Genomic DNA, 27086 nt, shown 5'->3' on the forward strand with positions numbered 1-27086 from the left:
GATGATGATGATGATGATGATGATGATGATGATGATGATGATGATGATGATGATGATAATTTATTGGACTTGATAGTCCTTGGGGTCTCTTCCAACTCTATGAACCCTAGTGATCCACTGGCACCTCTCTGCCCCACCAGTCACAACCCACTGTTTGATAATGTTATCTCTCTAAAGGGCCATCCGTCCTGCCCTCCAGTAAACTGAACTCTGAGTAAACACCGAGACATTGTGATAGATCTCACTGACAATTTAATTCCTTCTCTCCTTCCTTCTCTCACCCACCCACCAAATAGCAACTGAACAAAAAAATATTGTGCATGAAAATCTCATCTTTATAATGAGGAGGAACAGGTGCCAGAAGGTGCGAAACGTACCGCATCTCAACTTTTTGTGTGTGCCTCTGACACCGTTGACAGTTTCCAATGGCTGATGAAAAACAGGTTGAGAAATAGTGGAAAAAATATAATTTAAAATCTGTATAGGCTTTTCAGGCCTTCCTTCTACACCTTCTGCGTTTGTTCGCTCATAGCCTGGAGCATCCTCTGAGCGATGCATAGATCTGTTGCATAAAGGCAAGGAGAAGGTGACAGGATCCCCCCATCTCTATTCTTAGCTCGGTTTGCAACTATGATACCTTGGCCAGGGATGATTTAGGTTTGGTACTGCCATGAAATAATCCCATCTGCAAACTAAACCCAACCCTATAGAAGTTTAGGATTATTTTTAATGAACTGATAGCTGTCAAGTGGTTTTGGGAGGGAGCAGCGGGAAGAAAGGAGGAAAAGAAGAGAAAGTATTAAAAGAGTAAGCCTGCTCCTATGAGATAAAATACTTTATTTGGTTTTGTTCCGGGGAACCAAATGGTACAGGCAACAGTGACTGTGTCTGCACTGCAGAAATAATCCACTTTGACCCCTTTGTTCAATGCTACAGAATCCTGAGAACTGTAGTTTTGTGACACATTGAGCTTTATCAGTCAGAGACCTCTTTGGCCAAGACAAACTGCAAATCCCAGGATTCCATAGCATTGAGCCACGGCAGGTAAAGTGGTGTCAAACTGGATTATTTCAGCAGTGTAGATGCAGCCGTTATTTGAGAGCCAATGTGGCATAGTGGTTTGAGCACTGTACTATGATTCTGGAAACCAGGGTTCGAATCCTAACTCAGCCATGGAAACCCATTGGGTGACCTTAGACAAGTCACACTCTCTCAGCCTCAAAGGAAGGCAAGGGCAAACCTCCTCTGAACAAATCTTGCAAAGAAAACACAATGATATCTTCACCTTAAGGTCGCCGTAAGTCAGAAACAACTTGAAAGCACACAACAATAGCAACAAAAAGTAGCTGGAAAAGCAGGGTTTTTCAATAAAAATGCAGTTCTTTTATGCATCTGAATTTAAAAGATACTCAGATCAAAAGAAATGAGGAAGAAGGGGAAGATCTCTCTCTCTCTCTCTCTCTCTCTGTGTGTGTGTGTGTGTGTGTGTGTGTGTGTGTGTGTGTGTGTGTATATATATATATATGGGAAGTTTCTCCTATGTTTTGAGTTCTTTGATGACAGCAGGACATCCAGCGATGCCAAAAAAATGAACTTTGCGGAGTGTGACAAGCACATCAAACGCCAAATAAATGTGAAGCAACCGCCGTAACAGGATTATTATTAAACTATTCACATCAAATAATACATTCTCTTAAATCTCCACACACCATTCCTTCCCCCACTGCTGCCCATATAATAATAATAAAGGGGATGACAATCTATGGTTACAATATCAATGTGTCACAGAAATGGGTATTATTCATTAGTATCGCCATGTTATCTCGGAAACTGAAAGGCGACTGCTCAGAGAAGGACCCTTTAATGCCTCGTTTCAAAAGAATAAATAATGCAGGCTGTCAGAGGGATATTAACTGGCTCAGGATGTCCATCCTTCACGGAATAAAAGAGGGGGAAAATATAATTTGGAGATTAAACCAAGTCATAAAGTAAACCAGAGCTCATTTGCAAATTAATTTGGCAAGGCTCATCTTCCCCCCATTGAGTTCCTCTCATAAATCAGAGTCTTGGTGGTGGTCGACTGGAGGAAAGAAGGAAAGAAAGAAAGAAAGATTTTGACAGCAATAATTTCAGACAAAAGGGAGAGAAAAAGGTAAACCAAATGGGACTGGAAATAGAAGAAAGCTCATAAATAATAGCCTTTCTTCCCTTAAAAAAACAAAACAACCAACCCTGACTTTTCAAATACAGATATTCACATGTTTTCAAGTACAGATTGAGAGTATCCCTTATCCAGAAATCCCAAATCCCAATATATATATATATATATATATATATATATATATATATATATACACACAGTATATTGTGTATAATTTGCCTTCAAGCTAAGTCCCTAAGGTGTATGTGAAACTTAAATGAATTCGGTGTTTGGACTTGGGTCCCGTCTCCAAGCAATCTCATGATGTATATATGCAAGAGAGAGTGTGGAGTAATGGTTTGAGTATTGGATTATGACAATGGAGACCAGGGTTCGATTCCCAGCTTGGCCATAAAACCCACTGTCACACTCTCTCAGCCTCAGGAGAAGGTAATGGTGAACTTCCTCTGAACAAATCTCACCAAGAAAACCTGATAGTAGGTCTACTGTAAGACTACATAATCTTACTACGTATAGAGAGAGCCAGTGTGACGTAGTGGTTTGAGTGTTGGACTACAACTCTGGAGACGGGTTCGAATCCTAACTCGGTCATGGAAACCCACTGGGTAACCTTGGGCAAGCCGCACTCTCTCAGCCTCAGAGGATGGCAATAACAAACCTCCATTAAGAATTTAATAAATAGGTCAATAAATGGCCCTGTTTTATCCCATCTTTTTGTCTGGTCTCATTATTCTGGGGTTGGGTAGCAATAGGTTCTCCTTAGGGTCGCCATACGTTGGAAATGACTTGAAGGCACACAACAATAACAAAGTATTCCAAAATCAATAATAATGCAATTGTCTCTCCACATTTTCTGGGGTTAGGGGTGAAGACTTCTCAAAGAATCACTAGGTCCTGCTGTGCAACTCTATAGTCAAAATGTGCCAGAAGTTGATCACAGAATCATGTTGGAGAACCTGCAGCACAAGTCTATGGCAGAGTTGCGCTGGAGGACCTAGAAATCCCTAGAGAGAACATATTAATCAAAACCACAAATAGTCAAATCTGCAAAAGTCAAAACTGCAAATGTGGAGGATCAACCGTAATAATAATAAAAATATAAGATCCAAAATCCAAAACACTTCTAGTCTGCCACCATCTACACTGGCACAATTACTCCAGAGTAGTGTGCCAGCCTGAATCATACCTTAATGCCAAGGCAGCAGCTTCATAGATGCATGCCCTCTGCTCCCAAATAGATGAAGAAATAGATTCATAACATTTGCAGACAACATGAAGATATTACTCCCTGCTTTTTTTCCAAGAGGAGGCCACCATTGCAAACTGTGTTGCGTCTTTGCGCTTGCACTCACTCATCTGCTCCCGATGGATTCAATAAGCTTATGCTTCTGTGACCATTGCGATGGCTCATGGTGATAGAGCTTAGATTTATCTCCTGGTGCCATATGCACCTCCCAACCTTTTCCCTGTTATCTGTTTACACAGAGGAGGCGTTTTGTATTTGGGTACAGACGCAGTACATATAAAGAGCTAACCCATCTGGAGCTATCTCAATTCCCACCTTATCCATTTTAATGAAAATGACCTTTATCTATGCTAATTCCTTGATTTTTTTTTAAACTCCAAAATGTGACAATGCTTCAGAGGATGGAGCGAGGTGCGTGTGACGGGGTTGACTCATTTGTGCTCCCATCTTGGCTACACTGTTAGCTGGAGGATATCTTCCCTCCTTATTGGGAATGACAAGAAGTCAGTGGCGGTTAGTCGATTCCATGTCAGCAGGGCATTCAATCCAGTTTGGATCTTAGTTCAAACTTGAAAGGAACTAACCAGTGTACTGGCCAGGCTAAATGGGAGACTGTAGGTACTAGCCTCCAAAAAAGTAACTTTTCCAAGCTGTGAATACTGGGGAATAATAACAGACAGGCTTATTATGGGACAGTGCTGTGGAAAGATCTGTAGGCACAGAAAAGATGCATCTACTCTGCACAATTAATGCAGTTTGAGACCGCTTTAACTGCCATGGCTCAGTGCTGAGATTTGTGCAATATTTACCCTTCTCTGTCAGAGAGCTCTGATGCCACAACAAATTATAATTTCCAGGTCTCCATGGCAGTTAAAGTGGTGTCAAACTGCATTATTTCTGCAGTGCAAATGCAGCCTAGGAATCTAATCCTATCCCCACATAATTAAGGCAAGTGATCAATTGCCTTTGTTCTTTGCAACCATCTAATTTGTTCTGGAACAACTGCCCCAGACTCTGCACCCTCTAGATATGTTGGACAACAATACCCACCATCCCCACCAGGATAACTATGCTTCCTGAGGATGGTGGGGAGATGCACATTTGAAGGACCCCAGGAAAAGGTGGACAAACAGAGAAGTCTCAGATCAAATCCCGTCTCGGATCAAATCGAAAGCTATGATCCAAGCCCTTCAGATTCCATATTTGTCTCACCTTGTGCATTTTAGTCTGCAAGTTTGGCTTCTTTCTACTTTGGAGGGAGAATGTTGTTCCTCTTAAGTGAAATTCCATGTTGGTGGTTAGAAAGGGGAAGGAGGTAGAGTCATAGCAAAAGAGATTCCACCTCAACATTAGGAAGAACGTCCTGACAGTAAAAGCTGTTTGACAGTAGAAGATGTCCCATAGTAGTGTGTTGAAGTCTCTTTCTTTGGAGGTTTTCAAACAGAGTCTAGATGGCCATCTGCCCCAGGGAGGGTTGGATGGTGTCCCCTTGCATGGCAGAATGGGGTTGGATTGGATGACCCTTGAGGTCTCTTCCAACTATGATACTATGATATTGCCTTTACAGTCACCCACCATCTGCCTGGTTAGTAAGCAAGGAGGTGGTGGTGGTGACAGCAGGGGAGAGGAGAAAGGAAAAAATATGGAGTTATTTCTGTCACCAAACCACAGAAGCATACGGAAGGCACACGCCTAGCATCAAAACAGAAGTGGGAATCTTCGGCTCAGATAACAATTTTAAGTGCAAACAGAAGGGCCCATCAAAGCTGCAGAACTGCCAAGGTGTGGAGCACTTCTAAAAACAAAGGAAAAGCCAACTGTTTGGTCCATGAGGCAGGAAAACAAGAGGGTACGGCCGTGTCTATTTCTATGATGGGCCTCATTCCTGTTACCTTTTAAACCGGACTGCAATTTGGTTTGAGCCGGTTCAAATGACCCTGGTTCCCACTTAAATCGAGTGGGTGGGGGGGTCATGCACCAGACCCATTTAATGCACGTCTTTTTGATGCTGTTTTTTTCCGTGTCTTTTTCAATAAATCGATTCCGCACAAGTGTGAACCAGATGCAGATCGGAATCGATTTAAATTTGCCCTTCGGTCGGCTGGAGTGGGTCCATTTTGAATCGATTCATGCATGATTGTGAACCATAAGTGGATTGGTTTAGAGGGGAAAATGCAATGGGGGCAAATGTAGTGGAAACCATACTCCGCCGTCAAATCAATCCATCAATTTGGATCACACACCGATTTATCTATAAGTGGGAATGAGGCTGTGGTGTCCGATCTACGAAGAAGCCCAAAGGGTTCAGAATCCTGACCCCCCCCCCTTCGGTGTAGTATCTGCCGTCTTTGCACAGGTCAAATCTCTTTCCTGTCCCACTTTCAAAGCTAGGTAACCTTTTTCTAATTAGGAGGAGAAAGCTGATGAAGTGACCTATTTATTATTCCGGTGGCAAATGAGACCTGCAGTCATGGGTGGAAAGTGGTTTAAAGGGGGGAAAACCTTAAAGAGATGTAACAAACATGATTACAGTTTAATCAGGGGTCTGTTCGGTCTCGAAATTTAATGAGTTGTATAAATTGGGAAGACGGCAGGCTTGGAAACACAACCCAACAAGGAGGAGCTTTGAGGGAGGGGGGAAGAAAAACAGCAAAGAAATTACAAAATAAATCAAACTGATTGTGTTATGGGTTTTGTTTTTTCTAGGCCCAAAGTGGTAAAAATTAGCTTTGGAGGGGTAGTTTTATTGATTCGGTCCTAAGAATGCCAACTCTAAATATAATTAATGCCTTCTTACAGTCACAAATGAGAAATTAAGACTATTAAGTCCTAGGAAATGTTAGTTCCTTCTGTGCTTACAAAATCAGGTTATACCTTTTCCATTTCCCCCCTCCATCTATTTATAATTTTAATTAAAAGTTGACTCTTTTCCAGCGTTTCCTCTCTTCCATTTGCCTGTTTTCCCTTTTATGGCAACTAACATATTTGTTCTTGCTCTCCTGCAACCGAATTCTCTGGCTCTCATTGAGATGCATGGCATTCAGTTGTTGCAATCAGGTATGCATCTATTTAAGACCACCTAATAGTTTGAACGTATCTGCTTAAGGTCTCATAATACGGAGACAGACGTTCGGCATAATAACCTCTCTGCATTCTGCATCGCAATGAGACAGTCTGTTTGCTCCTCTCTGTGTGCAGCTTTTCAGAAACAAATTCAAAATATAAAAGAAAACATGACCCTCTGCCTTGTAGAGGGAGCGACTCATGTATGACTTTGCAACCATGATGATACTAGACTTTTGCTGCTTGATCTCCAACGCTGGAGAGCATATGCGTTCAAAAATCCATGCACTAAAAAACCCAATGACCGATAACCAAATGCAAACACACTTCTCTCCTTCACTTTTACCCAGCCAAAATTTAATCATCCCCAAACGCAAAAGTTTAAGGAGAGTGCCACATGTTTCGAAATATTCTGCAGCAAAGCTTTTCCTGCAATGTACCGCTTTGCAGGGTGATGGAGGAGTGTATGGCCTGATTCCCACTACCTTTTAAACCAGATTGCAAATTGGTTTGAACCGGTTCAAACGACCCCGCTTCCCACTTGAAGCGAATCGCTGAACCGATTCGGAGAAGTGGGCCATGCGCTAGACTCATTTAACCCACATCTTTTTGATGCTGATGTTTTCCGCGTCTTTTTGGATAAATCGATTCTGTGCAAGTGTGAACCAGATGAGGATTGGAATCGATTTCAATTTGCCCTTCGGCCGGCTGGAGCGGGTCCATTTCTGAAACGATTCAACCACAAGTGGGTTATTTTACTGGGGGAAAATGTGATCGGGGAAAATGTAGTGGGAACCACGCTCCGCTGTTGAATTGATCCATTGATTCAGATTGCACACCGATTTATTTATAAGTGGGAATGAGGTCTGAGTCTCCTGACAGATACACAGATTCTCTCCCTCACACACCTCCATTTTCCTTTGCCATCCCCCTCAATACGGTGATAACAAGTAATGCCATTTTGACATTGACTATAGAGGGAAAACAGAGGTATTTGGGGGTAGTACATAGATCTGAGGGAGCCAGCATGGTGCACTGGTTTAAGTGTTGGATTCAAACAGCAAGAGATCAGGGTTCAATTCCCAGCTCAGACACGAAACCCGCTGGGTGACCTTAGGCAAGTCACATGCTCTCAGCCTCGGAGAAAGGCAAAGACACCCCTCTCCAAACAAATCTTGCCAGGAAACCCTTGTGGTTGTGTCTCCCTTATCTGGAATTTCAAAGTCTGAAATACTCCAAAATCCAAACTTGTCTACATGGGTGGCTGAGATCATGGCAGATTTGCTCTCTGGTTGGTTTGGTGAATCTTTTTTTTAAAAAATGTTTATTTCAGTTGTATTTACATAACAGTATTTAAACCCAAATCAAATTAAGAAAAACAAACATACAGTCTTGCAATCTCCATTATGTAACACTTTATATCTAACTCTCATTTCCCCTTTCCCACTTTTCATCGTATTCCTGTACGGATCTTTCATTTCTTGACATAGAAATCCTATCTAATATAGCTAATTCAATTAATTTCACACTCCATTCCTCTGATATTGGAATAGTTGGGGATCTCCAGTATTTGCCGTACAACACTCTAGCAGTTGTTATCATATACAGTAAGTCGTCAACTCGTCTTGCACTAAATTATCTGATATTGCATCTGTTATATTTAGCAAAAAGAATTTGGGATTCAATGGTATATTCTTTTTTCATGTGAGCGTTATATTTTTATGTATCTGTTTCCAGAACTTTTTGAATCTGAAAAAATCCAAAACACTTATGGTCCCAAACATTTCAGATAAGGGAGAGGCAACCTGTATTATTATTATTATTATTATTATTATTATTATTATTATTATTATTATTATTATTATTTATGTGGTTTCCATTACTCACCAGTTGGCACCCTTCCAAAGAGTTCACCAGCTGGGCATTCTGGCAGGAGAGTATGGAGCCGGCTAAGTTCAGCATCACGCAGACAGCTGACAAAAGCATGAAAAAGGTTATCTAAGGGAAAAGAAGAAAGAGAGAGAGAAAGACAGAAGGAGTAACCCATTGATCACACACTGCAAGTCAAAGCAAAAGATGGTTGCAAGCCTTGATGGTTTCACATGCACCGGGTTTTATTCTGCACTCATGTGCACAGTTATTTCCAGAATGAGAAAAGTTACAACTTTGGGTTTGGGGAAAGGAGAACCAGTTCCTCCGAGGCTCAACCCTGGGATAAAACTTTAATTGCCATGGATGCATCTACATAACCCAGGGGTTTGTAGTTTGATGCCCTCTGACACCAATGTCCTCTGACAGAGAGTTCTAAATATTACACTAAACTACAAATTGTGGTTCTGGAACATAGATAGCCATCTATCAGACATGTTTTAGCTGTACATTTCCTAGATGAGCCTAGGGAACCTTTTCAAACTTTATCATTCATTCATTATTTTAGCTGTATCTGATTTCAATGCAGTTTTTATGTTCCTTCAACCCATGGATTTCATAGACTTTTCTTAGCCAAGGGCTGCTCAGAGGTGGTTTGTCTTGCCCTCCTCTGAAATTTAGCTTAAAGCATTGATATTCCTTGGTGGTCCACCATTCAAGTACCAACCAGGCCTTTCTCCGCTTAGCTTCCAAGATGAGATGGGAATCTTGCATCTTCAAGGCAATTATTACAGGGCATGAATTACAACCAAACCACATAGCCACAGTGTATTACTGGACCATCAACATCTAATCAGATGTTGCTAAAATAATCATATAATCATATAAGATTATCATATCTTTAAGATTGCTAATTGCACTTCTCCAGTATTATCTGACCAAAGGGCAAAGTCACCACGTATGAAGGAAAATACCTCTCCAAACTGATCGGACACCACTGGGAACATTTTAGATCATTGATTTGGGGCGTAAGGTGGTGATGGCAGCAATGATTTTATTCATATGTACCCCACCGTTTCCCAATAATGGGATTGAATTACAAAAGACTGAAACCAGTACAAATTAAAAACATATAAAAACATCAATAAAATCTGGGCTCATGTATGTGTGTGGGTGTGTTATTTAAAAACAATTAATCCACACAGTTAAAACAATTTTAAATTAATTAAAAGAAAGAATTATTTTTTTTTAAAAAATCAACCAGCACATTATTAAAAGCTCATCACAGTCAATTTCCAAAAGCTTTTTTAAAATAAAGTTTATTAAACACATTATAAAAACCAATATAACAAACGATTAACAAAACATTAAATAAACCAACCTTAAGTACAGACAGGAACTACGAGCATCTAACTAAAATGATCAACCCACTATTTTATCAACCCATTATTGAACATCTGGACATTCCTTACTTTTCCAGTGTTTTGCAAAAACCACTCTAGCTACTGAGGGCATAAAAAGCAATCTTTTGCCATGCTTCTTTTCCAAATGTTCATCTACCAACATATTTAAGAGAGAGAAAAATGGATCAAAGTTCAAGTTGAAATCTGATCCACACTCAATTTCCAAAAGCTTGATGGAATAGGAAAGTTTTCACTTGCTGGTGGAAGGAGAGCAATCCCTACGGAGGGATTTCCAAATTCTAGGAGCAGCCACCAAGAAGATCTTCTCCTTTATTCCCACTAACTGATTCTGGGAATTGGAGCAAGGAGATGGGCCTCTCCTGAAGGTCTTAAGAGGTCAAACATCCACATGGAAGGAGATGTGGTCGTTCAGACAGCCTGGACCCAAGATGTGTCCAAGCACAGATCACAGTCTCATCTGACTTTGGAAGGGTCAGGACTCAGGCCTGATTTACGCTTGGACAGAAGACAGCTAGGAAAGTCTAGGGATCTCCAAGCAGGGCTGGGAAAATTATTCTGCCTGAAACCCAAGAAACACACTGCTTGCCTCTCAATGTTAATTAAACTCGGCTAGCAGAACAATGGCCTGGCATGTACAGTAAGATATACAAGATCTTACTAACATCTCATCTCTGTTTCACATGTAATATTCCCCCAGCGCAGTTTTGAGCGTAGATATTTCCCCTCCTCCTCGGATCGTACTGTACTAAACGCCTGTTCCCATATCTGTTTCATCTTCATCATCTCACCAGGGCTAAATGTTCATCTGGATTGTACAAACCTTTGATAACAGCCTTTTCTGCCTGCCTGACACTCTTCCCCTTTTTCAAATGAAGAAAAGAGCTTTGATAGCGGCAGTACCCTGAAGTGTCGTCCCCATTATGAAACGGATAATCTGAGGAAAGTATGCAAACAAGGTACCACAGTGCAAAGGCTAGGAAAGTTCTTTTGGACTTCAGTTCCCAGAATCCCCCTTGCCAGCATGCAGTATGAAAAGTAACTTTTCCAGGCTCTGGTTCAGAAGGACTCTTCAACCGTGGCACTCCAAGTGCCTTCAAGTTTTGCTCACTGACAGCCCATTCTTATTATCTGGTATTGTATCTGTTTTGTCTTCTGTTAAAAGAAGGAGAAATGGGAAACTCCTCTCTCTCCACCATTCATCTGATGGGCTTAAAAATAAACCAGGTTATCCTATGCACAACCAAAGGTTTATCCTATGCACAACCAAAGAGGTTTATCCTATGCACAACCAAAGGGAATGTGAACTCACGTACAATGCACATCCATGTGCCATGCACACCCATGCACAATGCACACATGAAAGCCAGAGACAGCACTTGTACAACTCCACTTCCACAAACTTCAAACTAAATGGAGAAGTTACGTGTTGGGACAAAAATGTTCAACTACTTCTGCAAGATAATTTAACCAACGTTTTATTTGGCCTATGCAAACAATCCCTGTCTACTTCAACAGATGCACAAAGAAGACCAAGCCTACAAAAACCTTCAGTTAGTCTCAATGATGCTACAAGAAACCTTTGCATACAGATACAGACCAACATAGCTATGCCTTTGAATATGATGGCAGGTTATTTGCAACAGGTTCCAAGCATAGTGTTGCCTGTGTTATACCATAAAGCATTTCCAGTAGGACACTGCAAGTTGGCAACCCTTTCTCTTGGACACAACGGCCAGCCTTCCCTCCATGCAAGTGATGAATGACAGGAACTTACTGACTATCTCCCAGGTGTCCATGCATTCATGGAAGGAGGGAAGGGAAAGAAAAAGAAGCATCTGCTTGCACAGATGCAGTATTGTGCTCCTTGTTTTCAGTGGCTTTGGACAAAGGAGTTGTGTCTGTCATCTTCTCATTGACAGCATGAAGGAGAGATTCCACCAGAGGAAAAGTCTGCAAATCGTAGCCATTTCCACTGGTGGAATCTCCCCTTCTCGCTGTCAACAAGGAGACAACAGACACAAACCCTTTGTCCAAAGCCACTGAAAATAAATGGTACAATGCTCCATCTGTGCTCCACTTTTGCCAACACAGAAATTAACAAGAGCAATCCTAAACCGTGCCAGCACCACTGAACCATTCCCATTTTATCTTTGGATGGCAGATGGACAAACCATAGCATTTTGGCACCCATCCTTAGAAATGTTTGTTTCCCTTAAGGCACAGAGGGGCCACCTTGGAGGGTGCAGAGGCCACTTGTCAACATCATGGTTGGCCATAATCCCCAAACCCAGCAGAAAACTGGCCCCAAAGACAACCAGAAGCACTCCCACTGTCCAGGTTCAGTGATGGGGAAACATTTTTTGTAATAGCAGGAGTGTTCTCCTGGTATTTGTGGTTGTGAATGACCACTTTTGGAGAATTTTGACTCCCATTTTCATGGTGGAAGCTGCAGAAGTTCAGCAAGGTTGAGGAGCTCTGGCAGAAGGTCATGCCCCTGCATTTGGTAATTATTGGGCTACCTATGGAGTGCAAAACATTCCTGCTGAACCATGGAAACTGTGTGATGGCCAAGTCACCATCTCTCAGCCTCAGAAGAAGAAAAAGGCAAAGCTCCTCTGAACAAATCTGGTCAAGGAAAACCTGTAAAAAGTTCATCTTAGGGTGGCCATAAATCAGAAATGACTTGCAGGCAAGAACAACAGCAACATGATTTTGAAGTGGTGGTGGAGGAGGGATATTTTAATGCATTTTTATATATTGGGGGAAGCTTTCTGTATGGTTTGGGGGCAAAGATTACCCCAAATCAGGGGGTTAGAGGGCTATGGGGAGTCCATATCCAGCCTGTTGGCCCCAGTATGCACACTCCTGGTCTACACTAATGGTCAACAAGCTTCCAAGATCTAAACCAGAAAGTGTTTTCCTAACCATCCCTTGCTATTTGAACCTTTAAGTGGAGATGACCAGGATCAAACCTGGGATCTTTGGCATTCAAAGCACATTTTCTGACACTGAGCTTCTTCTCCTTCATGACCACGGAGGAAATCCAAGTGTTCTAGGCATGCTTTCCTTCCATCCCCCGTATTCCCTCAAATTAAAGGCACAAAGAGAAGGAAGGGGACAAAGGCACTCTTCCTCTCCAGTTCTCTCCATCCTCAACTTCAGCCTGGAGTGACTCAGTTGTGTGGGCGCAAGCCAGACACACGTTCGGGAGGAGAGGCTCCTCCAAAGGCCCTCACACAGACATACTGCGAAGGAGATGCTACCTGGTGCGATTCCCAAATGCGCCCTCCACCCTGAAGACAAAGACAGCAGCCACAAGAGAATTGCAAACAGCCAGCAAAACACACATCTTTAGAATTGCAAACATCTAGCAAAGCACACATCTCTTCAGCCCCGGAATGGCAACTAATGGGGAAAGCAGACCAGAAGCACAAATAAATGCCATCCCTGTTCTCTGTTTCATTTGATCTTATTCTGCTGAATCTCTGCAGGAGAAGGAACAGAAGGGGTCCTTTTAGTTTGATCATTTCTATCACTGGTCAAATGAAGGGAAGAGGGGAAGAGGAGAGATACAGAGAGAAAGGAGAAGAAAGCTTTGCCCCCATTTAGCTATGGTAACTAAAGAGTGGAAGGGTTGCAGTCTGGTACCTTTGAAGGACATCAGAGACTGAGGAAGGCTGTCTTGTCATCATCATCCCCATCATCATCATCAACATCATCATCTCCCAGGCTGTGGGGTCAGAATTCAAATTGTGGTGTCAGAAGCAATTTGGGATGGGGTCGGAGTGGGTAGCAAGGTACCAAATATGGCTGCATCACCATCAAAGACTTGTTGTATTACAGCAATATTTGACAAAATACGTCATTTTATACATATTTTACCTTTTCAGAATGGATTAAATGCTTAGCTATTTGCCAATTTACTTTCATAGGAATTTAGGAAAGTTTTCCAGCTCAGAAAGTTTAATCAAATAAATGTATCTGATGTCCCATCAACCTAAGTAGCCTGATGATTCCCGGGGCTGGTGACAAAATGCCTTGTGGTACCATTTTACCACATTGGCATTTTTATGGCTAGCAGTGAAAATAAGTAAATAAATAAGCATCAATGATTAAATAAATAAGAATCCAGTTATTCAGCATCCATGAGGGTAGGCAGTGCTCAGACACAAGCAACATGCACCATGATGAACAATTTCACTTCCATTAGTAAGTTATCAAGCGCTGCCCGACAATGAAAATGCCAAAAGGGGAAAGGGAAGCATGCTGCAATGTAAGCTTTTTCCTCCTACTTCCCCCCAAGAGAGTCGGGTTTAATTTTGAGCCTTGCTTCTAATCAGGGAAAAGCAATCACAACATTTGCTTTAAGTTTCTGGAGTGCTAATCTAGCAACCTGGGGGAATAGCTCAAAATGTAAGGAGCATCTTTCCTTGGCTCTCTCACAAGGACTTCCTCTGTAGTCCCTTCATATTAGCAAAGGGCGGCATTAGCAAAATCCATTTCCAAGAGCATCTTCTCCATGGAATGGGACAGCAGCTGGTTTTCATATCAGTGAAGTGGTGAGTCTGCTCTAGGTTTTAACCCATATTTTACAGGAGCTACCCAAGATGAAAAATCCTACCCTCCTTGTAGGTCTAACCTCCTGGAGAACCCTTTTAAAGTTTGGACTAAAATCCATTTGAGATTCCCTACTTCACAAACAGAGAAGCCATCGGCCACATTGTCCTAGGTTCATCCTGCTTATTCCATCACTTCTCGCTCCACACTTTCCTGGCCAAACACTGGGCAAACTGGGCAGTCGCTGTGCCAGAGGATAAAGGAGCCTTGGTAGTTAAATGCTGGCACTGAAGCCACAAGGTTGTGATTCAATTCCAGAGGCTCCAAGGTTGACTCAGCCTTCCATCCTTTCGTAGGTGGGTAAAATGAATACCAGGTTTGTTGGGGGCAATGGGCTTACAGATTGTAAACTGCTTAGGGAGTGCTAAGTGCACTGATAAGCGGTATAGAAATATACATGCTATTGCTACGAACATAAACCAGATATTAGGAACAGGAATACACAAAAAGCAGTTGCAGAACGTTTCAGTCTTCCTGGGTATTCCATCTCTGACCTCAGGACAGCGGTCCATGAACCACCACCACCACAACAAAAGTACAAAGGAAGATTGGAAAGAGAAACAGCTGAACTGGAACATATCCACAAACTCTAATCCATCAACAGTGGATTGAACAGAGGCACACTGCATCTATTATAACACTGGTTATAAGAATGAGAATGCTCTTGCCCAGGTTATCACATCTCCTTTCTGGTAGAGTTCTAAGTGTAAAGGATTTGCAAGGTCTCACTCTCTGAAATGCTTAACATTTGGTGACTGGAGGAAAGTTTCATTTGGAGGGACAATGCCCTAAGTTTGCCTTCACCTTCCCTGGCTACCCTCCAGTGTCAAAGCTCAGTAATGAATGACTTCTGTCATTCTTCTGGTGCCAAATTTACCAAAGTTTCCTTCTTCATGCCATTCAGTCCCCTCAGGGAAGTGCCAGGTCTTAGCAAGTGGCCTAACAAGTAGATTCCAAGATCAGAGGTAGCATTTGGATCATCTTAATAAAAGAAAAAAGATAGGAGTAGATGACTGCAAGCAGAGTGGCAGATGGTCTTGGAAGGGAAGAAAGAAGGACTGCTTTTATCCACATGTCAATAGGTTCAAGTCCAGATTTACCAGCCAAGGGCAACAGGAGAGAAGGAAGCCTTATCAAAAGCCTTATCCTGGATCTGAGCAAGAATATTGCACAATGACTGTTGACAGCCTGGCTGGAGACTGCTTGGCACATGAATTGTCGCTGGACACAGATGTTAAAAGAAGGTAGGAGCTTGGCCAGTGCGCAGAATGCAGAACTGCAAGCAGTGAAGACCAGACAGGAGGAGGAGGAGAAGGAAGACAAGGATGAGGAAGTCTTCAGAACTACAGAAAACTCCATGTTGTTTCAGCAAGGTGTATGTATGTGCCTTGAAGTCGCCTGTTGACTTTTGGTGACCCCATGAATTTCAGATGGTTTTCTTAGGCCAGGAATCCTCAGAAGTGGTTTTGCCAGTTCCTGCCTCTGAAATATCACCTAGTATTCATTGGTGGTCTCCAGTCCATGTACCAAGCTAAGCAAGGCTAACCATGCTTAGCTTCAAAGATGAGACAGGATTAGGTGCCTTCAGGCCCCAGCAAGATACGGGGCATAACAAAACCATTATGCTAGGGTTGGGCAATGCATGATCTTCCAGATGGTGTTGGATTGCAACACCCATCATCCCTGAGAATTGTAGCAGGGTGGCCCATAAGACAAGGTTGACTTTTTGCTAATGTTCCAAACTGAGCAGTACCAAGATGAAATCTTTGGAATGGCCACCCATCACTATTCCTTTGCTAGAGTGCATATTTAAACTGTAGAACCCGTTGCCACAAAATGGCTGTTATTGCAATGCTAGAAATTTGGGGATGGTAGGAGAATTCTTATGGGGGGGGCAATGGATGCATTTTGTCCTTCCATGAGCTCTACTTCTGAATCTGATTTCTTAGATTCTTAGAAATCTCTTGGAAACAATCCTCCATCATAATTGTCTAGGATGTCTAGGGATAAATGATGCTTTCTTTCCACTACAACTTAGTTCCACCTACATTATATCAAACCCCCAAAGTCCTTCCTTATTTTGTATCTAGCCATCACTGACTTGGTCTCTCAATAATTTATTTTATTTCTTTAATTATTTCATTTATATGCCGCCTTTCTCCCTGGAGGGACTCAAGGTGGCTATATAACCACTGAGGGTCCTTATTGCACCATCCTTTTACAACCAGGTGGCCTCCAGATATGATGGACTACAGTACTACCCTCATCAGCCAATGCAGCCCACAGTGCTGTGGATGATGGGTGTTCTGTTCCAAGAGATTTGGAGAATGTGTACATAGGGAAGGCCATTCCAGATCTTTTTGCATGCAGCATGGACTTAGGCCAAATTGGGAGTTTGCCACACTTTGGCATCTGCACCACTAGAGGTTTCCAATCACCCCTTTGAGGCCAGCAATGCAACTCACTCAAACTTCCATCGTACGCAGCCGGAACTATCCGGGAGATGTTTCATGCCGTAAAATAAATGACACACTTCACGTGCCATTAGATGCAACAATTTCTCCAATCATTGCTAAGGCTCTGTCATCTGTGTTTCAATCATTTCTTCTTGAGCAATAAATCAAGAGGAACTAATTTCAGGTTGGTTCTCCAGTTATTCACCAAAGTGGTGCTACATTGCTCAACATTAGGATCCGGAACAAATCAGCATCATAACGGCTATCATCTGAAGCATATCTCCAAGGTAAAGAGGTGGTGTTTTCACCATCTGTGTTTTCATTGTATTCCTCCTGGCACTCTTAATTTAAACAAGGCAAGTACACACCCTACTCTAAATTCCTTAGGTCAAAGGAGTTTGGATTCTTTCCCATTCACTGGAAGTGCATTTACTGGCTCACAGGTCCTGGAAACCAGGACCTAGGAGGAACAGTTGAAAGAGCTGGCAAACATTAGACTGGAGAACTGAAGTTCAAGTGCAAACATTGTAGGTGCCTTTGAGAACAGAAGAGCTGCCATTAAGGTTGCTAGGTTTATTAAGGGACAGATCTTCTGTCCTTTAATAACAGTGTGTTGGTTGTTATACAAGAAACACCTACAGAAATTCCCTGGTCTATGCAATTGATAAAGGGATAGGAACGCCGTTCCTTGTTTTGCTTGAAAACCCTAGTTGTAATGCAAAAGGGGAGAGAGGAGAAGGCTGGAACCAATAGGTGGAAACTGCAGGGAAGCAGATTTTGGGCAAGCCTTAGGAGCCTTAGGATGAAAGAATATTCCAAAATATTCCAAAAATGGGCTGCTTAGGTGTCAGGAACCCCTGACAATGAGAATCCTAGGGTTTGTCTAGACCAGCCAGAATACTCTAAGCTGTTCCCAGAGTATTCTGGCCCCAAAGCTGTCCCTGCTTTCCCCCATTGACTCTGCATTCCCTAGCAAGACTGGGCAGCTGTCTACAAACATGCCCCCACTGGGTCACCCAGTGCCAGCACTACTGGTGCCAGTCACTCACTCTGAAGTCCAAAACAAGGTGCCCAGCATCAATCACATGGCTAGGTGCTTGTTGTGGTGCACCGGTTATTCCCAGAGTGCACCCTGATGCCAAGGGTGCATGATTGCATTTATGTTCATATGTAGGGTTCTGATGAAGATGTGTCCAGCATGGTGTAGTGGTTTGGGCACTGGACTAGGATACTAGGAGACCAGGGTTCAAATCCCATCATAGCCATGGAAACTCACCTTGGGCAAGTCACAGTCTCTCAGCCTCAAAGGATGGCAATGGCAAACCCTTTCTCAAGAAACTTGCCAAGAAAACCCTATGGTGGGGTCACCATAATATGAAAACTATTGAAGGCACACAACAACAACAACAACAACAACAACAACAACAACAACAATGATCAGTAACCTGTAAAGATCAGAAATGGGGTAAATACCGTTGGTCCTCTTTATCCATAGATTCACGCAAAAGAGTATAAATTCCGAATGGCAAGCCTTGATTTTTCCATTTTATCTAAGGGACACCAGTTTGCTCTGCCATTATAGTTAATGGGACTTGACCATCCACGGATTTTGTTATCCTTGGGGGATCCTGGAACCAAACCCCAGTGGATAACAAAGTCCTACTGTATGTGAAAACCAGCCAAAATGTGCAAGTACAGTTTCCAAAATCATTTTTAGGAACGGCACATAATGTAGCAGAAGACAATGAAGCAGCAATGAACAAGGTGTAAGAGGCAACCTGTGGGACAATAATGGAACCGGCAGCATAGAATGTCCCTGATAAATGCAAAAAGGAAGGAAGGAAGCAATGAAGGAAGGAAAAAGAGGATCCTTCCTATTGTATTCCTGCAGCTTCTCCTTCCTTTCTAAGCATCTGATCTTTCACTTTCATCTCATGCTCTGCCAGTTGCTAAGTGACCCAGACAACAGCAATGTCAGCCCTGTAACTGCTTAGCATTCCCTGGGCTCGCTTTACTCCCCCTTATTATTATTTCTACCATTCCTTGGGCTGATTATCTGCTCCTGCTCACAATATCCACAAGATACGGGTTGGAGCAAAATAAAAATTAAGCTCTTGGCCTGCAAGAGAGAGAAAGAAAGACGCACATGCAGGGAGACAGCGGCTCTGTCCAACAGCTCTCTTGGTACCACCATTGTGCGTAATTGGACTTTTCACCTTATTTGTGGATGGGTTTTCCCCGTCCCTAGTTTGGTTTAGCATCTTGAACAACAGACAATATTGTTTATTGCATGTCTCAGTTACTAATCAGTTCCTTTCCTTGTGCATTGCATTCTTGAATTGCGAATGCAATTGTATGTACATAAGGTTTTTTGATCTTTCCCAAGCAGATCCCTTTATTTGCACAGATACAAAAAATGACCAACGGGATTTACTAAACTTGCTCGACTGCTTCCATTTATCTTTGCATCATCTGCATATTGAAAAGAAGAAAAAGGGGTGCTCACGCATTCCCCCCCCCTTCCACAGTTGGCCTCTCACAACATTGAGGGTGTAGCTGCTATCCTGTTTCGTATCACTGTCTTTACGTTTCCCTTAGTCTTACAAACCTCTTATCTGGAACAGCTGAATATCTCAAGAACCTGCCTTAGACCCTTACCTTTAATAAATATGCATGATTCTCTTTCTGCTCTCTTAAACTCTTCATCCATCCGCCAAGTGGAAAGCACCTGACCTAGAGATGATTCACACATGTGTGGCCATTGCGGTGAACTTTTCCCCTTCACTTGACAACCCATGGTGGGACACAAGAACTTCCTTCTATTAAAAACATTGCATTTGAGGGGGGGGGGAATTATTGGGGGAGAGTCATAGTAATTTTGAACGCTTGACTAGGATCACTTGGAAACCTGGGTTTGAATCCCAGTTCAGCCATGGAAACCCAATGTCTGACCATGGGCAAGTCACACTCTCTCATCCTCAGCAGGTGGCAATGGCAAACCCCCTCTGAAGAAACTGGCCAAGAAAAACCCATGATAGGTTTGCCTTGGGGTCGCCATAAGTCGGAAACAACTTGAAGGCACACAACAGCAAACAACAACGAAGCTGACTTGCGCCCATCTACTAAGTACTGCAGGGATCAACTATAACCCACAAAAATGAATTCAATTAATATTATTTCATAGAATTACAGAGATGGAGGGGACCACATGGGATACCTAGCGTAACCCCTTGTCATGCAAGAATACACAACTAATGCCCTCCTAAAAGATGGCCATCCAACCTCTGGTTAAACACCTCCATAGAAGGAGAGTCTACCATCTCCAAGGCAGTCCATTCCACCGTTGATTATTTATTTATTTATTTATTTATTTATTTATTTCATTTGTATGCCACCTTTCTCCCAGAAAGGGACCCAAGGCAGCTCACAAGATAAAAACACTTCAAAAACTTTACAATTAAAAAAATCAATTAAAATAATAGAGTTGAATGCCTTTTACCATCAGAGTTCCTCCTAATTTAAGTGGAATCTCTTTTCTTGCAACTTGAATCCATTGGCTTGCATCCTTGTTTCTGGAGTGGCAGAAAACAAGCCCGTTCTACCTTGCCTTCGTGCATTTAAATGTGGCTTATCATATCGCTGTCTAAATCCCTTAAAGGCATCAGATCCCGTCACATGCAAAAATGAAATAAACTACAGGCAACCTTTTCATTCCCACTTCAGCTCAAGTTTCTAATTGTTTCTGAGAGGTGAGGCAGAGAGGTTTGACTCAAATGCCAGAGCAGTCCTCTGCTCCGGAGACGCTCTCTCCTTAATGAGGAAGGTACATTCATTTGGGGGAAAGCACATCACTAATTAAAATAAATAAATAAGTGATGGGCTTGTCAGTAGGGAGCACATCAGAACGTGCACATATGCGCACATCGCACCGACTGGAAAACGAAAAATGGGCAAGCATGAACTTCTACAGAAAAGGCAAAACCACTCTGTTGCCCTAATAAGCCTCGATTCGTATCCTCCTCCGGCTGCTAATTAAAAGGTTGCAAGGCAATCGAGGGAAAGCTCTGCAAAGATGTGCTTCCCACACGCCATCAACACACAAAGAGAAAGCGCTTGCCAATTAAAAACATATTTCGCTCGTTCTGTTGACCAGTATTTCTGCTTCTTAATTTGATAACCAGAAATCATCATCCTCATCCTCATCAGTTAGCACTCCATATCCACTGATATGGTGCTCCATATCCACAGCCTGCAAAGATTCCAAAAATATATACATTCCAAAAAGCACCCCTTTGTTTCGCCATTTTATATAAGGGACACCATTTTACTATCCACTGTGTTTAATGGGACTTGAACATCCATGGATTTTTGGTATTCATAGGTAGTCCTGGAAACAAACCCCAGAAGATACCAAGGGCCCACTGTATTATAGTAATAGTAGCAGCAGTAGCAGCAGTAGTAGCAGCAGTATAAGGGACACCATTTTACTAGCCACTGTGTTTAATGGGACTTGAACATTCATGGATTTTGGTATCCATAGGTAGTCCTGGAAACAAACCCCAACAGATACCAAGGGCCCACTGTATTATTATTTGTAGTAGCAGTAGCAATAGCAGTAGTAGCACCTGTAGTGGTAGTAGCAATGATTATTTTTTCTTTGAAAAGCCGGTACAAACAAAACACAACAACTGGAAAATTGGTTGACGAGATAACATCTGCATAGCTCCAGTTTACATGCATGCATGTTTTCTTTTCAACAGGGTGCAAAAGGCCATCCTCTAGTAAGAGTGGATACTTACATATATTATACATTAGCTTGTCTGTTGAATTTAATTTGCACACATGCTCTTCCTGCTTCGAAAGACTGTTTTGTAACATGGACTTATTCTTCACCAGCAGTTTCCATCCAACTGAAAGTAGCATTTAAGTGGCATCAAAGTGGATTTAATGACTCTCTTTGCATTATCCCTTAAGGCTTGATCCTTAGAGCATGGCTACATTATGCAGCTAAACCCATTTAACTGCTATGGCTCATCCCCCACAAAAAAAACCCTCTTAGGACTAAAGTTCTGTGATTCAAACTAATTTGGGATGTGCAGATGGGCGGGAAGAGAATAATTTCTAGCAGAATTGGCAGGAACTCAAATGAAAATTGTCTTTCTAGGGAAACAGCCACGCTGTTCCTTCTAACAGAGAAATCAAGAGGCAACTACCAATGGGACGAAAAGGAAAATGGCACAGGGAGGAACAAGACAGGATGCTAGCATGCTCTTTCCAAGATTGGTGGAAGCCCAAAAATCTTTGGGGAAAAGCTTCTAGGGGGTTACTGCCCTCACAGGTCCAATGACATCTGACCTAAGCTTGATGTTGTTATGAAGTCAAAGGCTTTCGTGGCCGGCATCCATAGATTTTTGTGGGTTTTTCGGGCTATGTAGCCATGTTCCTGACATTTCACCAGCATCTGTGGCTGGCATTTTCAGAGAAATGATGCCAGCCTCAGATGCTGGCGAAATGTCAGGAACAAACTCTTCTAAAACATGGCCGCAGAGCCCAAAAAAACCCCACAAAAACTTGATGTTGTTGTTGTGTGCCTTCAAGTTTTTTCAAACTTGTGGTAACCCTAAAGCAAGCCTACCATGGGGACCTCTTGGCAAGTTCCTTCAGAGGGAGTTTGCCATGGCCATCCTCCGAGGCTAAGAGAGTATGACTTGCCCATGGTCATCCAGTGGGTTTACATGGCTGAGCCAGGATCCAGACTCCATGAACTCCCATCCAAACCCCAGCCTTGCAGGGCCCAGCTGCTAAAGTCCTCCTGAAAAGTGGCCCATCTAACATCTGTTTAAAAACCAACAGTGAAGGAGAGTCCACTGTATGCAGAGCGATACCCATTCTACTGTCAAATGGCTGTTATTATCAAGAAGCTCTTTGTAAGAACCACCTTGGCACACAGGACCACCCCAGACTAATTAAGTTATTGTGCCATTTTCAGCCACTGCCTTAGATAAAGATTCACTGAGAGTAACCAGTCAGTTCCTTGATAACACATTTGATCAATATTGCTTCACAGCTTTGTTCGAAGGTTAAACATTAAAGTGGAACAGGTGGTCTATTTTGGTAATGAAGGGCAGTTTCTTCCAACACAAGGAGGTCAAAGGAGGTGTCTGAGGTTGCATCTACACTGCAGAATTAATGCAGTTTTGATGCCGCTTTAACTGCCATGGTTCAATGCAATGGCACTCTGGATTTTGTGGTTGGGTGAGATATTTAGCTTTCTCTGTCAGAGCTCTGGTGCCCCAACAAACCATAAATGTCAGGATTACGTAGCATAGCGTCATGATGTTTAAAGCAATGTGAAACTGCATTAATTCTGCAGTGTGGCAGCAATTGAAGATGGCATTACATGTGGATACATTCAACCAAGGAAGCCACAGCTGCCCTGGGTTTGCAAGACCTGAGCAATGATGTTACCCTGTGCAAATCTACAGTGCTATATAAATAAAGCATAACAACAACAACAACAACAACAATAATAATCCACATCTCAACCACCATCTGCATCTGTGATGAGATAGGGCTGCATCTTGACTTAACAAAACTCTCTGAAGCGGGCGAGAAAACAACGGCAGACTCAGCAACACCTGCTAGCATATTCCAGCACACACACCATACAACATCAAGAACAAACAAAATTATAACGCAGCATGGTTGGAGAACAAACGTCAGAGTGAGCCTGGGAACAATTACGGTAATTAAACAAAGGTGAAAAATTATGCACTCAAGTGGACATAATAATAAGGCTTTTGTGGAGGTTGTTGTGGCTTTTGGTTTTAAGAGAAATTACAGCTCAGAAAAGGGCTTACCTGTAGATTAATGTATCCTTACGTGTTATTCTTTCTAATGAAACATGAATGTTTTTGGAACACCACCATATTACCAATCCCAGGATTGTGTAGGATGGAGCCATGGCGGTTCAAGTGGTGTCAAACTGCATCAATTCTACAATGTAGATGCATCTTAGCCGCTCTTCCAACACTATAGTTTTGTGACTCTATGAAGTACGTATATATACAACATACACATATACACTATCAGCCACTTTGACTCCCAGTTTGAGGGAAAGGTGGGGTCTTAGTGAAGGAATGGATGGAATCAAGACTTTGCCGTAGAACAAACCAAAATGTTGCATTGTTCTCCATAATTGAAATGATTTCTTTCCCCTTTCAGGCATTTGTGTGTTCTCTGTTTCTTTCCCTCCCCTTCCTCTCTTGCTTTCGTACTTAAAAACATGACACCACATCAGAGAGAAAGCAAAAGCTGCACTGAAAGCAATCCAACCTAATTATACAAAACATCTGGATTAATATTCCGGAAACACCTGTTTAAACTGTAGCTTGCCTGCATTTCTGTGACAAAGTTTCCTTCCAAAGGCTTATAGCAGCTCCCTCACTCCTTAAGATAATAATAAAAAAACATATCCTCTTTCATTCTCTTTTCTGGTGTCAACACCAACCCGCTGTGATGGTTTTCTCTACAACAAATGCAGGCCCCCAAGGCTCTCCTTGCAAGCGAAGGCTTCGGCAACAGCTGTAGCCAAATACCTCAAGGAAATCGGAAGCGTGTGTTGTTCACACAAGTCTTGGCTCACCCGTAATGTTGCGTATGACAAGGACAGGTACCCAAGGACTGCAAAAGTAGACTGCCTCTCCTGGCCTCTCCTGAGGACATCATGATGCGACAAAGGGAATGCTTAAAAAGTCTGCCTTTGTGCCTCTCTCCCTGGATCTGATTTCCAATTAGCAAAGCCGTGCCAATTTCTCTGCAATCTCCTGGAAGGGGCAAAGATGATCGCTCTGGAAATCCTCACACCTTTGCCACGGAGAGAGAAAATGTGTTCTGCTGGTCTCGTTCTGGCATATTTTTCAAAGGTTACCCTAGTCTGGGGAAGGCATTGTACACACATCTTTGCAAGCAAAGGAATCGGCATCACATGCACACCCCACATACACACCTGCTTCCTTGTTTCCCTGGGGGCCCTGAAAGCACTCCTACAAGTTCCATTCCCAGGGAATCTCATTAGTCTAAATTGCATACTATAAGCAAGGGAGCCCAGTCACCTGTAAACAGAATGTTTTGGAATGATGCCTTTCATTATACTAGACTCCTCTCTACAGAGCTTTTTGCTTTCCCCAGAGTGAAAATGACAGGGCTGCAACTTTAAAAAAATAACTAAATCAGTGGAGGGAAAAACAGAATCGGGGCTGGGAGGAACGCTGGAATTCACTAAGGCAGTTCTGAATGCATAACCCCCCTTAGTTACATAGCTAAGTTGTGTATCCTGGCCTATCCATCCTCGGCCCCATTTACCGGACAGCAGCCGCTGTAAGCAACAAGGGTCTGCTCCCTTGTCGATCAAGAAGCAGCTGACTGATGTTTCCATTCCCTCCCATAAGCGATTTCTCGTGCAATGGACAGAAGCAAGGGCCCTCTCGCAATCCCCCCTTGCACCAGAGATTAATCGTGGTGCTAGGATGCATACACAGACGTATGTTTACACATCCAGTTTTGCAATATCTCCTTTCATTGTAAGAGTTGGTCAGCACAATCAATGCACAATTCTGAGTTTGCCAACATAGAATTCTATAACCATAGCATCATGTGGGTGGAAGGGACCATAAGGACCATTGAGTTCAACCCCCAGCCTTTCAGGAAGCACTCCTGAAAGCTGACCATTCAACCTCTGTTCAAAGTTCTCCAAATAAGGAGAGTCCATCACACACTGAGGCAATCTGTTCTACTGTTGAACAGCCAGCATAGCAAAAGTAAAGGACTGTGGAAATTGCAGTCCATGAGTTGTGTCTTCCTACTCTAGAAAAATGATTTTCTTGTGAACTCTTAGGATCGTAGAGTTGGAAGATGCCCCCAAGGGTCATCCAATCCAACCCCTTGCCATGCAAGAATATACAATCGAAGCATTCCCAAAAGATGGCCATCCAACCTCTGTTGAAGGACCTCCAAAGGAAGAGAGTCCACCATCCATCAAGGCAGTCCATTCCACTGTTGAACACTTTTGGACCATCAAGGAGTTCTTCTTAATGTTTAAGTGGAATCTCTTTTCTTGTAACTTGTGCCCCTTGGTTTGTCTTCTAGTCTCTGGAGCAGCAGAAAATGAGCTTGCTCCATCTTCTGCATGACAATATTTAAATATCTTCCAATATTTAAAGAAGGCTATCATGTCACCACTCAGTCCACTTTGCCAAGCTAAACAGTCATTACTCATAGAGCTTGGTTTCCAGGTCTTGGATCATCTTGATTGGCCTTCTCTGGCGATTTATGCTATGAACCCCAATGGAGAATCTTGGTCTTGGTCAATGTACTTTAATGTGTACCATCAACCCACAGGCATATTTAGGGTTGCCAGGTCAGATTCATCCCAAGCCTTGAGATTTCTGGGCTCAAACCTGAGATCAAGCTCTGGGGATGTGATTAAGTATTATGCACCAAACGGCAACTGCAATTGCTCACAGCTTGTCATTCAAATATACACAGTCAGAAAACAAGCTTTCCTTGTTGAAAATGAAAGGCTTGCCTACATGATTATGCTACTCTTCATTCGAACTGAATAGATTACAATCTGGCCACATGCAATTCAGTAGAATGCAAGGCACTTTGCAAGGTGTTGTGGTTGGTGGAACTCAGCTGAAAAAGGATTCATGGTTTTTACTGGAGCATCCATGAGGATGCGCATTACTGAATATGTTGTCATCCATCCGCTTTGCAGGGATTCGCACGGCTGCATGTTTTTGGCAGAGGGAGGGCAAACAGATGTGAATTTTTGCAGAAAAGTGATGACAATTAAATGCTGAAGCAAATATGTGAAAATCCACATCAATCTGCATAATACGCTTGTGTGCAGACAAGCCCTAAGTGTTTTTGCAAACTGCAACACTTGATTTATAGCTATTAACTTTGGAGAAATGGAGCAAACTGCCCAGCTGGAATCCCTGCCTGGTCAGAAGTTTAGATGCAGCTGTGTCTCTTGTCTGGAGCTGATCCCATAAATATGGGAGAATTTGAACTCCTGCTTGTCAACGCTGGAGGTGACCCATGAAAACTTGGGAATAGGTCATCACCCTGAGATCTAGCAAACTTATGTATTTTTCCCTTCCTTCCTTCTTTCATTCCTTCCTTTTTCTTCTTCTTCTGCTTGTGTCTACATTTTAAAATCCATTCTTAAAATGAATACTCAACGG

At 42.6% G+C, this 27086-nt stretch overlaps 1 protein-coding gene across 1 annotated transcript in view; it reads right to left on the minus strand.

Moving 5' to 3' along the window:
- Positions 1 to 27086, minus strand: part of FAM189A1 (family with sequence similarity 189 member A1) — a 142681-nt gene that overhangs the window by 41928 nt on the left and 73667 nt on the right. Inside the window, exon 3 of the mRNA XM_042473992.1 lies at positions 8358 to 8468. Within this exon, the coding sequence (XP_042329926.1) occupies positions 8358 to 8468 (111 nt within the window). The remainder of the gene's footprint in view (positions 1 to 8357; positions 8469 to 27086) is intronic.

Source organism: Sceloporus undulatus, chromosome 6 (genome assembly GCF_019175285.1).
Source record: "Sceloporus undulatus isolate JIND9_A2432 ecotype Alabama chromosome 6, SceUnd_v1.1, whole genome shotgun sequence".
Classification (NCBI taxonomy): Eukaryota; Metazoa; Chordata; class Lepidosauria; order Squamata; family Phrynosomatidae; genus Sceloporus; species Sceloporus undulatus.